General features: G+C 35.0%; 1 protein-coding gene across 1 annotated transcript in view; it reads right to left on the bottom strand.

Moving 5' to 3' along the window:
* Positions 1 to 15,160, bottom strand: part of LOC108716137 (laminin subunit alpha-2-like) — a 433,274-nt gene that overhangs the window by 341,682 nt on the left and 76,432 nt on the right. Inside the window, exons 2-3 of the mRNA XM_041562932.1 lie at positions 7,272 to 7,442; positions 3,231 to 3,343 (exon numbers count right to left, since the gene is read on the bottom strand). Of these exons, the coding sequence (XP_041418866.1) occupies positions 3,231 to 3,343; positions 7,272 to 7,442 (284 nt within the window). The remainder of the gene's footprint in view (positions 1 to 3,230; positions 3,344 to 7,271; positions 7,443 to 15,160) is intronic.

Below are 15,160 nucleotides of genomic sequence, written 5' to 3'. Positions count from 1 at the left end.
CCTCTTAAGGACTGGAGTTCAAAACTGCACTGCATACTTCAGATGAGGCCTTACCAGGTACCTATAAAGAGGCATAATTATGTTTTCATCCCTTGAGTTAATGCCCTATTTTATGCAAGACAGAACTGCTTTAGTTTGACTGTGAATGACAATGCCCAGAATTAGGCAACTTGTTATCTACAATAACTCCTAGATCCTTCACACTGTCATTTCGTGTATAACTTGCATTGATATTATTTTTGCATAACCTTGCATTTATCAACATTGAACCTAATTTTCCAGTTTGCTGCCCAGTATTCCAACTTAGTCAAATCACTCTGCAAAGTGGCAGCATCCTGCATGGAACCTATAGTTCTGCAGAATTTAGTATCATCTGCAAAAATAGAAACAGTACTTTCAATGCCCACCTCCAGGTCATTTATAAACAAGTTGAAAAGCAAGGGACCTAGTACAGAGCCCTGCGGTACTCCACTAACACTGGTCCAATTAGAAAATGTTCCATTTACCACCACTCTTTGTAGTCTATATTTTAGCCAGTTCTCCATCCAGGTACAAATGTTATGTTCCAGGCCAACATTCCTTAATTTAACCAGTAACCTTTTGTGTGGCACTGTATCGAATGCTTTAGCAAAGTCTACGTAAATCACATCCACTTCCATCACAGAATTGAGGTCCCTGGTCACCTTTTCATAAAAAGAATGAGATCTATTACGCATAAAACCATGCTGGCAAAAACTTATAGTATTATGATTTGCTATGAAGTCCAGTATCTTAGCCTTTATTAACCCTTTGAAAAACTTTTCTACCACTGACATCAGACTAACGGGCCTATAGTTTTGAGGCTGAGAATGGGATCCCTTTTTGAATAGCAGCACCACATTAGCAATTTTCCAGTCTCTCTGCATAATGCCAGAACTCAATGAATCCTGAAAAATTAAGTAAAGAGGTTTGGCAATTACAGAGCTAAACTCGCTAAGTACCTTGGGATGAATACCATCCGGCCCGGACCTTTGTTTATCTTAACATGTTCTAGTCTCTTTTGTGAACCATGCATCATTAGTTGTATTACTAGAATTGGGGCTATTAAGAAGGAAACCTTCATTAACTGGTTCCTCATTTGTGTAGACAGATAGAAAATATGAGTTCAGAATCTCAGCTTTTTTTTGTTCTCACCTCTCTGATATTAAGGGTTACACCCCTTCCTGCTTAATTTTTTTGATATTTACATATTTAAAAAATAATTTTGGATTATTTTACTGCTTGCTGCAATATCCTTTTCCATATTGATTTTAGCTTTTTTTTGCATGATTTATTGGTTTCTTTGTACCTTATAAATGATTTGGCTGTCCTAGCTAACTTGAAAGCCTTAAAGCACTGACTTTTTCCTACTTCTACAAATTTCCCATGAATTTATATTTCATGGTAAAACTTATCTCATTGTTGACTCCTGGATAAAGGACTTATTCACCTTCAAATTCATTTTTAGTACGGTGTAGAGGGTGATATTCTGAGATAATTTACAATTGGTTTTCATTTTTCATTATTTGTGATTTGCAATAATTTAGCTTTTTGTTCAGAAGCTCTCCAGGAATTTCAGCAGCAATCTGGTTGCTAGCAATTAGGCAGTAATTTGAATGAGAGTCTATAATATGTACAATATGGACCCAAATTGAAAAATATGTAATAAAAATAATAATAATAATGATGATAATACAATTGTAGCCACACAGAGCAAAAGTTTTTTGGCTGCTGGGGTTGTTAGTGACTGCCAGGTGCAAACTGGAATGAGACAGAAAACAAAGGCAAATTAATAAAAAAAAACTATAATAATTTTTTTTTAAAAACATTAAGACTAATTGAAAGGTTGCTAAGAACTGGCCATTCTATAATATACATAGCTATGCAGAGCTCAAGTTTCAGTTATACGCTGTGCCTGTCACAGTAGAGACTGGTTGTGGCAGAAGAAGCAAAGTGTCTAATCTAATTGTGGTGGTAAGTGCGTATGACCATTATACTATTTAAATTAATGATGTAACCACTGTAAATATTATATATTATACACAATGTTATGTTCGCAATGACTGTACCATTTAATGATTAGTCCACTGTGCTGGGCGGGTTTGTACTATTATTATGCTGTGCTGTATTATACTGGGTGTTCATTTTCCATTTTATGCTGGGTACACTGTGCCATATAAAGCTAAGGTACTATTATATATAAGATGGCGGTAGTAAAATTTAATGATGGGAGTTTATGTTGATTTTATAGAATTAATCTAACTTTGCCCTTTTCCTTTTCTAAATGATGGAACCCTATATCTGATGCACAGGAGAGGGGTATTTATTATAGCAGTGGTTTGTAATGGCTGGCATTGGTGTGTATGCTGTATACAGTATATAGTACCTTCCACAACCCCTGTATGCACATAGTACCAAATGCCCTGTAATTTATGTTAGATATTTATGTAGGTATAAGTACACAATATTTTTTAATAATGCAATACCACTATATCTGTGCAAGGTTGCATGCACAGAGAAGTACTCACTACTCTATCAAGAAATAAGGTTATTTCAATGCACCTGTACTTGAAGGAAAATGATTCTATATTTAGTGGGCAGAATTTTCTTTATGTATATTATTTATTTAGCATTTTACCAGAAACAAGAAAACATTCAGAAAATAACCAAGAAGAGCATGATAACATATCTAACTAAAACAGAAAATTGGAACAAACATACAAAAGTTGTTGAATCAGATATCTTTTGTCCATACATGTTGAAGATTATCTAGGTATCTGATTCAAGATATGCACAACACCTGAATAAGATCTGTTAACATAGAGACTCTTGTTAGCATATGATGAACCTGGTACCTAGATAATCTCCTGGACAGAATTTTAACTGCTTTTAAACATGGCAATCTAATTACATTTTTGTATCCATGTAAAAACATAACTCAGGTGGGAAAAATGAAAGTGAACAGATCTATACTAGTGTAGGTAATAAGAGCATACTCAGAATACACGCAATTTACAGCCTCCACAAGCTTTAATGAACTTCATAAAATATTTGTGACATTTGCTTGCTTTATATATATATATATATATATATATATATATATATATATATATATATATACATACATACATACACACACACACACACACACACACACACACACACACACACACAAATATTGTATACTATATAAAATACATAAGTATACAAACCTGCTGAAGATCTAATGTAATGGTCACATAGTGATACTGCATACCATTCTGGATGCTTGGACTTTGCCACCAGGAGTTTTTGCCATTAATAGCATGGCTAATTGGATGACGTACTAGAAAAAAAAAACAATAATATGAAACAATATGAATAATGCAAAGTCAATTGTAAAAGATGCAGTTGTGTTGACATTGCAGCTATAATGTCAAGGACTTTGCATTTATAGGCTTTTCTAGCAGTTGATGTTGCACTGGATGAGAAACACTGTAATAGAAAGAAAAATATTAGTAGAATTTTAAAATGTGCAAGGTCTATTTCATATTTGCAAAAATGTATCTATAATTAAAGTCTTTTGATTACACTGCTAAGTAAAGAAATGTTATGTATGTATGTATGGAGTTACAGTATGATTTAATACATCTAATGTAATGCAAAATAATTTTGAGTATAAATGATTGCTGATTTATTCAAATGTTTTAAGTTAATAATTTGGAGAGTTGGTGAGCATCAGGAAATAAAGAATATTAATTATTTCAAAATGTAGATTATGTAGACTTTGTGCCTGTGCAAAGTTCTGTGCAAAATAACTAAATCAAACTATTTTGTTGAGCTCAGGCAACAAAAATCTGACCAACAAAAATCTAACCTATTACTAAATCTAGTTCAAATTTAGTAATTAGGATCTTGGAATGTTTCCACAAATGTTTAGAATTCTGAGCAATTGCCTAGCAATAGAGGTGCACCTGGCTTGCAGGGTACAAAGCCTAGTCCATGCAATCAGTTTTTTCAGTTTATCTTGAAATTCAAAGCTGGTTTTGAATGTTTGATCTGAAGTTTTTATAACATTATTAAAAGATCAGGGTTTGACATTCAGCAAAATCTGACTAATCGTTTGTATAATCAAATCATAAAATCCTATCAGTTAATCAACCACATGAGTCCTATGATAATAGGTGTAATTCATGACAGCTGCACTGATTTTGTTGCACAGTGTGCAACACATGGGCACATTTGTGTAAATGCAACTAAACTATAGCCTATACCCAAGATTCTTATAAACAGCTGCTCAACGCTACAGTATGGGTGAGACTTATCGCTGGAGGATTTTTTCTTTATATTATTTATAGACTGTAGCCAAATATTTATTTTGCCATTCAGCCTTCAAAATAAGGAAGATGTACTGTACCTTAATTATTTGAGGTTTAAAAAATGTTCCTGAGTTTTGCAGGATAAGTGCTGTGATTGACCATTTGGTAGCCCCTATGTGAGCTGGCAGCATAAAGGAGGCTCTGTTTGGAAGTATGCCTGTTTTTTATGGAACCAACACTTGTCTCCATGGCTGAAATTCAAAAATAAGCACCTGACAGCACCTCCAAGGGGTTGAGTGAACAACATGTTGCTCATGAGCCACTGGTTAGGGACCAGTATACTAGAATTTCAGAGTAAAGGGTAAGGGCAACATGGTCCCACTGTTGTTGAGGAACTAATCATTTTAAATGCACTGTTGGTTTAGTACACCAATAGGTAGAGTTGGATTCACATACAATGACAAGCCTAAATTTGTAATTTTCTTTCTGATAAAATATTTTTGCTCTGTTTGCAATCCAATAAGCAGGTATGTTAATTTTTGAGTTTATCAAATGTTTATGGGACTTTATTAAGTTACATTCTAGTATCTAGTATATAGCATACAAGAGTAGTCTATGTGGATAAATCAAGTTCTATATTTGTTTTATAAACATACAAAAAACCTTTATTTCTTTCTGTTTAAGAAGTACTTTTGAATAAAATTATGTTTCTTTTTATTCACTGGCATACAGTTATTTTTGTAGATAACACTGTTATGCATGACTTCGCCAAATCGATAAGTGTAGAATTTTATTCCTGCTGTTTTACATAGACTAACATTTCAATAGTGCATATAAATACAGTAGCAGTGCCTCGCTCCTTCATGTAGTGTCATTCTGTTACTAGCTCATTAGGCATTTTTTCAATAAATAGAACCCAGTTTACATGAAAACGTACTGCGTCTATTTTCTCTTTGTTATATAGTAAGGCGGCATTTATATTTCTGCATAATAAAACATGTAATTGAGTTCTGTTAAAAGTAACACATTCTTTAAAAGTTGTTAAGCCACATGTGAATTTTGAGCAGTTTAGTACATATTTCTGTGCAAGATGTACAAAAGCTTGTTGACTCAAATATGTAAAAGCAGGAAGTTCTATTTGGATGAGTTATATGCACAATATATTCAAAACCAAATACACTGTCTGTTATATTACCATATAGGCAGTTTTGAATTGTTTCTCTTTTTTATTTTAAATTCCATTTAGCCTTCTTGCAGACTAAACAAGCAGAACATCCATCAAGCTACCTCTGTTCAGAAAAGAACATTAAGTTGAAATATAGGTGGATTAATAAAATATGATAATGCCTGAAACTAGCATTGTATAATGACATTTTGTTTTCAGATAAAAGAGAGGATTTATGAAGAAATTAATTTATTTGCTCAATCCACATTAAAATTAATTTTGACCACAAAGGTGTTCCATTTTCATGTTTCAAACACAATAAAAATGTATTTAAAACCCCCATTTCCCACAGTTCTATCATCATGCATCCCATAATTCCATAAGACATCTAGCACTGGGCAAATGAAGTAGAGAAATACTGTCAACCTACTAATACAAAAACCCTTTTCTATATATTGTCAAATTGCAAGGGAAACTTCATGGTGTGCATGTATGTAAAATACTGTACTTTCATAATGTAACTAAGTCTTTTAAGCTAAGTTTGAAATGACAAATCATGGGTAGAACTCCGTTCATGCTTTGGTATCCCTATTGTGTCTAATTTCAAAAAAACACTTTATAATTTAGTATGGGGGAAGAGGACATATTTTTGAAGCAGGAAAAGAGATGGCAACATTTTTTTATGGAATATACTATTCAGCCGTAATTTGTTGCAGTGATGCTCCTGGTTATTAGTACTTGGGAATCGGGATGTGTGCCTCATTGTTCTATACTAAGTACCCAGAGCCCCTTCCTGTCTTAAGTCAATGAGATCATCCTTATCTGCTGTGCTCCATTCTGTCCTTAAAGCTGTTCCCATCCCTGTAATTACTTATACAGTCTCTGTACTGTTGAAAGCATGTTAGACATTTTTTCATAATTATTTTGATTCCAATGTTCCCTGAGTCAAATAATAAAGCAACTAATAACCATATGTCCCATTATTGATTAAATAAATGTAAAACTTGGATGTTTTACTGGAATGCTAAATACGTTACTTTATCAGCAAACATGAACTATCGTACCTGCCAAAAATGTTAAGCTGTCATTTTGTTAAAGCAATTCTAAAACATTCATTATCATTGGAAGGATGAATGTCTTCACCAGTGTCAAACTATCCTATGAGGAAACCATAGTTCAGAGTCTCAATCACTAAAATATTTTCTATTACAGGTGTGGGATACTTTACACAAAAACCCATTATCCAGAAAGCTCCAAATTACAGGAAGGCCATCTCCCATAGACTCCATTATAAGCAAATAATTCAGATTTCAAAAAAAGATTTCCCTTTTCACTTTAATAATACACCAGTACCTTGTACTTGATCCTAACTAAGATATAATTAATCTTTTTCTGAGGCAAACAATCATATTAGGTTTATTTAATGTTTAAATGTTTTTTAGTAAATTAAAGCATGGAGATCCAAATTATGGAAAGATCGCTTACTGGAAAAACCCAGGTCCTGAGCATTCTGGATAACAGGTCCAATACCTGTACTCTATCCTCTAGCCTCACTTTTCTCTGTTTTTGCAAAAACATATATTTTATTAATGTGCTAATGGAGAATTATAATTGTAATAGTAAATGGAATACCAAACTGTTATTTTACAGGTATGTACAGGCAATAATTGTAATAAACTCAATACAGTTTAAATAGACAATGGCAAGTAGAACTGTTTTGTGTTTTGTAATGGGTATACTATATAATTAGGTGAATATAAAATAAATCAATGCAAGAAAGAGAAGCTTACAGTTCGGAATGGAGCTTTTCTGGTCACAAGTGCGACACTGAGAATACTTAAGAGGTTGCCCTGGAACATGCTCTACCAGCTTGCAAAAGGTCTCCGGTCCTGTTTCACCACATGTAGCATTTGTTGTGATACGGGCATTTGTTGCCAAATTGAGAACTGCTGGAAACAACCCTAAAACAGAAGAAAAGAAGACCAAAACTACTGTTAATGCAGTCACATCTTTGTTTTTTTCTATTATATTTTGTGAAATTACATTTTTTTAGTTTGCAGCCCTACATTAAATAACAATAAAGTTAAAGGTGATAGTCAGTAGAATATATATAAGGGTAATTTGGGTAGGCAACACAATTTTCATACTGTATGTACATATTGCAGACCTAAATTGAACCTAAAGTGCAGATATTCTTAATATTTGTTACCTCTTAAGGGATTCAAGGCTTTACAATCTGAGTTCATGAAACTTAATATCTCTTTCGTTTTGTAATTTAAATCATAGGGAATTTATCTACATTGGCAATAAATTCCAACCCTATGTATCACTTTTTCATTGGAGTGCAGTTTAAATTTCTGTATCAGGTCCTCAGGAACGTATATAATTACCCTATATACTTATGGCACAAGGATTTAGTGAGGTGGATATAGGAGCCAGTAGATTTCAACTATCAAGATAAATAAAAACTTCAGCACTGCATAAATATAGGAGTATGGATGATAGGAAAGCCAGAAGAACCTGCCATCAGTGTTTTCAGTCAACAGGAAAACAAATTTCACATAATTCTCTTCACAATTATCTTCACAAGTAGCACATACATGTTAATAATCCCCACTTACAGTGTACAACTGCAGGGGTAGGGACACAAAAGCAGCAACAAATTAAAGGTATGGTCTCTATAGCATGCCTAAATAAATATATTATTCAATAAGTCTCCACTGGAACATCAATATAACACTGCGGCAGGTTCACGCAAAGGAATTGTCACATTAGCATAAAAATCAAAGAGATTTTGTCCTGATTTTTATGGTGTAGTTTTTATTACTAAATAACACTTTGTTTAATTATCATTTAAAGTGTTATTCTTTAACCAATACATTTTTATTATTTAGCTGTAATATTGTGCCTGACCCTGTGCTTTCAGAAAGAGCCAGCACTGCACAACAGAACTGCTTTCAAATAAGATATTGTTTCTCCTATTCAATGTTCTTTTCCAAGTTGTTACCATGACTTGGCTTATTCTCCTATTTCGCCTGTGTGGGTGTTGTTTTCATATCTACCAGTAAGTGGAGCATGGGAGCATTTTTAACAATGTAAATTATATCTGACTTAATTTTTATCTATACAGTGTTGAAACCGAAACCTTCTGGACCTAAAGTAAACTTGCATTTTGGAAAGGTAAAGGAGTCTGTGCTGTCAGCAACCATTTCCTCTCTAAATGTATCTCGGGCTAAAGTTCCCACTGCCTCTCACTGTATGTAATATGAATGTGGCATTACAAACCCTCTGCCTCTGTTTTTACAAGTGCATACTCATACTTTCTATAATGTAGATCCCATAATATGTAATCCTCAATTCAAGGAGCATATTCTTTGACTCAAACATATCTGTTAACCCAGGCTTTTTGAGTACAATAAGAAACATTTCATCAATCAGTATTTTATTACAGGTATGGGAAATTTGAAAGCTCCGAATTATGGAAAGGCCATCTCCCATAGACTCCATTCTTTCCAAATAATTCACATTTCCTTTTTCTTTGTAATAATAAAACAGTGAATGTAAAACTACTTGATCCAAACTAAGATATAATTAATCCTTATTGGAAACCAGCCTGTTGGGTTTATTTAATGTTTAATGTATGAAAATCCAAATCATGGAAAGATCTGTTATCCAGAAAATCCCAGGTCCCAAGCATTCTGGATAATAGGTCCCATACCTCTATGCACTTTGTGTCCCATGGTATAAAGGTGCTATAAAATGTTATTAATCATTATTATTATAAGGAGAAAAAGCATGATAAGTACTAAAAAGTTTGGAACAACAAAATAAGCAAACTTTTTCAGTTTTAGGTTGGAGAGAGTAGAACTAGAAAAGCAAATATTTTCAGCAACATATAAGGGCTGTTTTCTCACCACCCAATAGAGAAAATATGCTAATGCCTGCGTACAATTTGCATTAGAGATTAAGGATTATAACTCAGTGCTGGTGTTTATGAAATAACACGTATTTCCTTTGATAAATGTATCAATTGTAACACATGATTGCCAATAAAGTGTTCCTGATAGCAAAAGTCTGCAGGCATCAAATTAAATATGTGCACCTGTTCGTTCCATGTATTAATCACTTGAACTGATGTATGGTAATATGACATTTTAAGCATATTTACAGTATATATGCAGTGTCAATTTAGACACCACACACAACTGTAACCTTCAAAATCTGTGTTCATAAAAGAATTAAATGCAATTATATATTTGTAACCTGAAGATGTGCATATCCTTATATAAGACTTTTAGATTGGTATTTGACCTCTCGAAAACACTATATTGTTAACTGACCTTCAACAAAAAAGTTGAATTATTTTAGGCAATTAGGAATGCAGAATGCTTTTATAGTCTGTTATCTAGACAGACATATTTGAAAGGTCATCACAAGCAGCAAGTTATATATTTATTTCTCTGGTCCTCTTGTAGTTATGACCTTTATTCTTCTCCTATGCTAATGCAGCCTTTGATATGCCGTTTGACTTACCTTTCGTATGATGCTAATTCTAAAATAGAATCCTTTACACTAGAATGGTCAGTTTATTGTGTTCTTTAATATCATATGATAGCAGTTACCTAATCTTGACAAAAAGAACTCTCACAACACATTGTTAGTATTTAGCTGTAATTTTTGAAAAAAATATCCTTTGCAAAACTGAATTCTATCCAATTCTTTTTGTATAAATGTTTACAGAAAACATAGCAACACCAGTCTGGATGTGCCTTACTGATTGCTTTTATGAAATAAAAGCAAATATCTACATCTCAAATAACCATGACATTTGAAAATGATTTCTTCCATGGATATCAGGCCCTTGCTGACTCATGTATGGGTTAAGGCTTACATAGCATAGTTACTCTATATCTATGCTGGTAAAGCCTGTCAAACTCACCCACAGCTATTCTAATTTAAACTCAAAACTGTTGACTAGATAACACTCTCTAACCTCTAAATCTAAATGATCTGGCCCTCCTACATCTTATCCTCATTGAGAGGGTCCCTTCTCCCCCCTTCATTAAGACCACTTTACCCCAGGCTCTAAGCTTATGTATGGACCATGAGGCGTAAGTTCCCCTTTTCATTTGGAGCCTCATGGTGGATACAGGGTCTCCTAGAGTTTCCAAGGGCAGAGCTCTTGGATTGGTGGAACATGGCTGATCCCAAAAGCAGGTGTCATTGTGCCCGATAAAAGGAGATTTCCATGTGCTCGCAGCCATTACTGCTGGAGGATTCCTATTTTCTTTTTCATGTAGGAGGTGGACAGAACTCATGCAAAGATGTAAGGGGCTAAAAGGGAGTTCGATAGCCCTGTGGGCTGATGCAGGGTACTCCAAAAGCCTGGAAAACTCAACCATGCCGGACATCTTTTGTGCTCGCGCTATGGATTGTGCTGGGAGCTGTAGTTCTGCTTTGGATTTAGCAACAGTGTGCTTGTGCTATAGACAGTGCTGGGAGCTATGAATGGAGGATCAAGCAAGCTGCATGTGCTTCATGGAATGGATTCATTGCTGTGGATGCCTGATCCAGCTCTGGATGAGCCTACCCATCTGTGTGAATCCCCAGGGTAAGGTGTGCCTCAGGGAGAGTAGAAAAAGAGAGGATCCAGGATGGTTTCTGTTTATGACACGAGGGAGACAGTACCTAACCGAAGGGAAAGGTATTTTGGGCAGCTATTGCTACTTTGGAACTATTGTGCCCTTTGGGGAAAAGGGACTGAGACTCTTTGTCTGCCAAAAGAGTTGCAGGACTTTGCCTGGCATGGAGGGCCAGGAAATGGACTGCCATAGGTTCCCATGGGAGTGGGTTATATTTGATGTGATGTAAATGTGTTTTACTTCCGCTTTAAATTATACTTTCCTTATAAAAAATTATGTTTTTTATATAATAAAGTGTGTGTTTCATGTTATTCCTAATGGGACTACCCCAGGTGTATTCCGTGATCCCATTAGGTGGAGGCACGGCCAGAGAGAAGAATTCCTAGTACCCTTTCACCTAGCAAAGGTGACTCAGGACCTGTAAGTCATGTAAATATTGTGATGTACCACTTTGGCACCAGGGAGGTGGCCAAAAATGGGTTACACTTATATGTACAAATTTAGAAGCATAATGGTTGTCAGTTGCCTTGGTGAAATATTACTAAAGTGCAGACCATAGTTTCTAAAGATCAGTAGTGATGGGCGAATTTCTCCTGAAAAATTTGCGAAATGCGAATTTTGATGGCGACAATTCTGACACCCATTAAAGTCAATGGGCACCTAGAATTGTCGCAGGCGTCGGAATTGTCGCAGGCGTCAGAATTGTCACAAGCGTCAAATATATTTAGACGGCACCGAAAATTCGTGGGCGAATTTAGACGGCGGCGAAAGACGGAAATTTGCAGCAAATTTGTGCCTGCCGATAAATTCATCCATCACTAAGATCAGTTTTACTGTGCAGTGATAGTGCCTTATCTATGTTGCCCTAATATTGCAATAATACAATGATTTGATTTTTTAAAACTTTCAATTAATAAGAACATTAAAGTTTTCTAATCTAGGCCCTTTAAATCAGCACTGTCTGTAAGTACATTTTCGAGGGTGATGGGGAAAAGAAGAAATAAAAAGTGGGAATTAATGTAATATTTTTATCTGAATCATCAGTGTTAATCGTTTTAAGCAGATGTATTGTGTGCAATTAAAGAGTTTTGCTCTTCATTTATATAATCTCAGTAGGATCTGCAACAAAATGATGCCTGTTATAAATGTGTATTCTCAATACAGGCCTGTTTAGATGCAAGAGCAATTGTTGTTTTTACCAATCTATACGGTCCATTGACCCATAAGGAAACTGTTCTTTGCAATTATGGTCATAGCCTGCTGTGGTTTTGAACGATGTTCACTTAGACAGATGATTTGGAGATACATAATATGCTGCCAGTTGTGCATTCATTCCTAAGATTTTATGACAATTATTGACTTGCTATAAAGTTTAGGCATTGTAAGACTTATTAAAGAGGATGAGCAGTTCTGAAACAAAAATATAATTATATTAATCAACCATAATTAAAAAAAAAACAACTTCTATGGGCTAATTTACTATTAATCTTTATAGAATGATCGATTATGATTGGCTAATTTGACCAATTTAATCAACATTCAATCAAGGAAACCTGCATCAATCTTCACTTGATCAGTGATAAATCTGCCCAAAATGTATTTATTTTATTCTGTTCAGTGAGGCATTTTCCCTCTAAATTTCTTAATATTGCTTCAATTAATACTGTATTAGAAGAGCTCCTTCAACCTGTTCCACATGACACAGGTTACTCATATAACAATAAACGACTTCCTGTTGACTTTTAGTCTTATTATTATTGACACTATGCATTGACTCTAAGCTACAGTAAATACAAATGATCATTTTCGCCATTGATATTCTATAGAAATCTATGAGTGTATACATTAACAAGCCAGAGTTCACTCTAATTCAGTGATTTTCCAATCCTAATTCAGCTTCCATGAACACGAATGACACAAAACCAATGTTCACCCCAAATTTCATTCTAACTGACTTTTAAGACATAACTCAGAGAGCAAATAATAGCCTCCCCAAATGTCTCCATTAGGAGCATCTAGTACTCCTGTAGGGTCAACCCCAAAGTTTAAACCACTGATTTTTGTCTTGTTGTAGACTGTACAAAAATTATCTTTTGTATGCTTAGAACAACAGGTCGTTTCGATCTAGTTCAGAAATATGTGTGGGTGTACTGTGCACTACGCACTTTGTGTGTGCTTGAAAAATGGATACATAACTATTGCTTGCTTTCATTACACTAACTACATTAGAATTGAAAACTAATGAGTTACTAGACAACAGAAAATCCCAACAGGTACTATGTAAACCTATATTATCTCTGTCCAAACTGAGACTATACTTAGATTGCATATGCCCCTGTGTCAATACAACCAGCCTACCAATTTCCAACTGTTGCTGTACACAGATGTATACACCAGTTACTTTAAACAACAATTATGCCTTGGACATAAGAGACATGACAGATCACATATGCCCAGTTATGCAATGCTCATTTAGTTACAAACTGCAAATGCAAATGTCTCAGTGAGGCAAAGTACAATATATGGTCCATGGACACTATACCTATACTTTGATTGCACCTTTATCTCAGTGATGCATAGTATATACAGTATGAATGAGTACAACTATCAACAATATACATTCTACAAAAATCTCAGTCTCCTACATATAAAATGTGTACAGTGAGATTGGACACAAATGTAAAATAACTATTGACTAAGTCTAGACACAGACTAGATATGGGCACTAATTTACATAGACTAAATGGACTATAGTTGCAAGACATGCCGGGAGATCCCCTGGCATTCTTACCGGCGTGTCTCTTCCCGGCTGAGGGGCACAGGCGTGCACTAGAGCTGACGTCACACGCTTCGGCTAGGCAGAAATTACCCCAGCGTGTTCGCTGGCGTTTGACACTGAGCCTCGTGACATCATCATTTGGTGCGGATTTTATATTTTGTCGCCAAGTTCCCTTTAAAAAGGCATTTCTCTATTTTGACGGTGCACAAGCTCGCTTCTGTTTACAGATCCTGCCGAAGCATTTCTACTGTTTAGAATACCTGATATTTGACTTCTGCCTGTTTTTTTACTCTGATTCTTGCACCGGCCTCTACCCTTTTGCCAGTTTTTGACTACTCCTTGCCTAATCCTTGCGGGTACCTCTTTTACAGACTTGTTACTATTTACACACTAACTCCTTGTCAGTTCCGCAGCAGAAAGTCTGGGCCTCAAAAGGGTATCAGTGAACACCGGAATTCACAGGGATTCCCTGTGCATCTGAGTGTACCCACTACTTTCAAGATTCCTGATAGACAAGTACTGTACGTTACAAAAGAGTTATGCTGGAATTTAAAGGGATAATTTACCCCATGAATATTTCATAAAAACAGTATACTGTTCTAGTAGTATGAGCCATTTATTAATCATACATGCTCTAAAGAATGCCCTCTGGCTCATATCAAGCAATGTACTCACACACAAACCAAGGGAACTCATACTAGGTTAGGTTACATGAGCCAATCAATGGACAGAGCTTTGTCTTTTACTTTTCTGTTATAGTTATAACTTGCATTATTTCCTTTCATGTGGTGATTGAGGTACAGTAGCAAGTAAACCATTTTTTTTCTAGACTTAGAAAAGTACAGCCTTGAAAATATACTATGCAATATTATTATGTATTTAAAAGTATTTTCAAAATAGCAGCTTTTATAACTCATGGAAAGGTTTTGTGAGAGAAGCTAAAACGTTGATAAAAACAAACTATGTAGGGTCTCAAAACAAGTATGCAATATCTAAAGGGCAGAGTTATAGGGTAACTCTGTGTGCGGTCTCTATTTTAAAATGATGTGCTTAAATGGAGGAATACACTAAGCCGGGTTAAATAAACATGAGTAAAAGAAAAAAAAATGAGAGACAACTCCATATTATAGCATTAATATTATGCATATACACAGATGACAGCTGCATTTCCTGGATTAAAAAAATGCAGGGATATTGCCTTGCAGTAAGCTTTCTACTTACAGTATACATTGTAGTGTATGATTATGTGCTTTTAAGT

Source organism: Xenopus laevis, chromosome 5L (genome assembly GCF_017654675.1).
Source record: "Xenopus laevis strain J_2021 chromosome 5L, Xenopus_laevis_v10.1, whole genome shotgun sequence".
Lineage (NCBI taxonomy): Eukaryota > Metazoa > Chordata > Amphibia > Anura > Pipidae > Xenopus > Xenopus laevis.
This window is presented reverse-complemented; position numbering and strand designations above follow the sequence as displayed.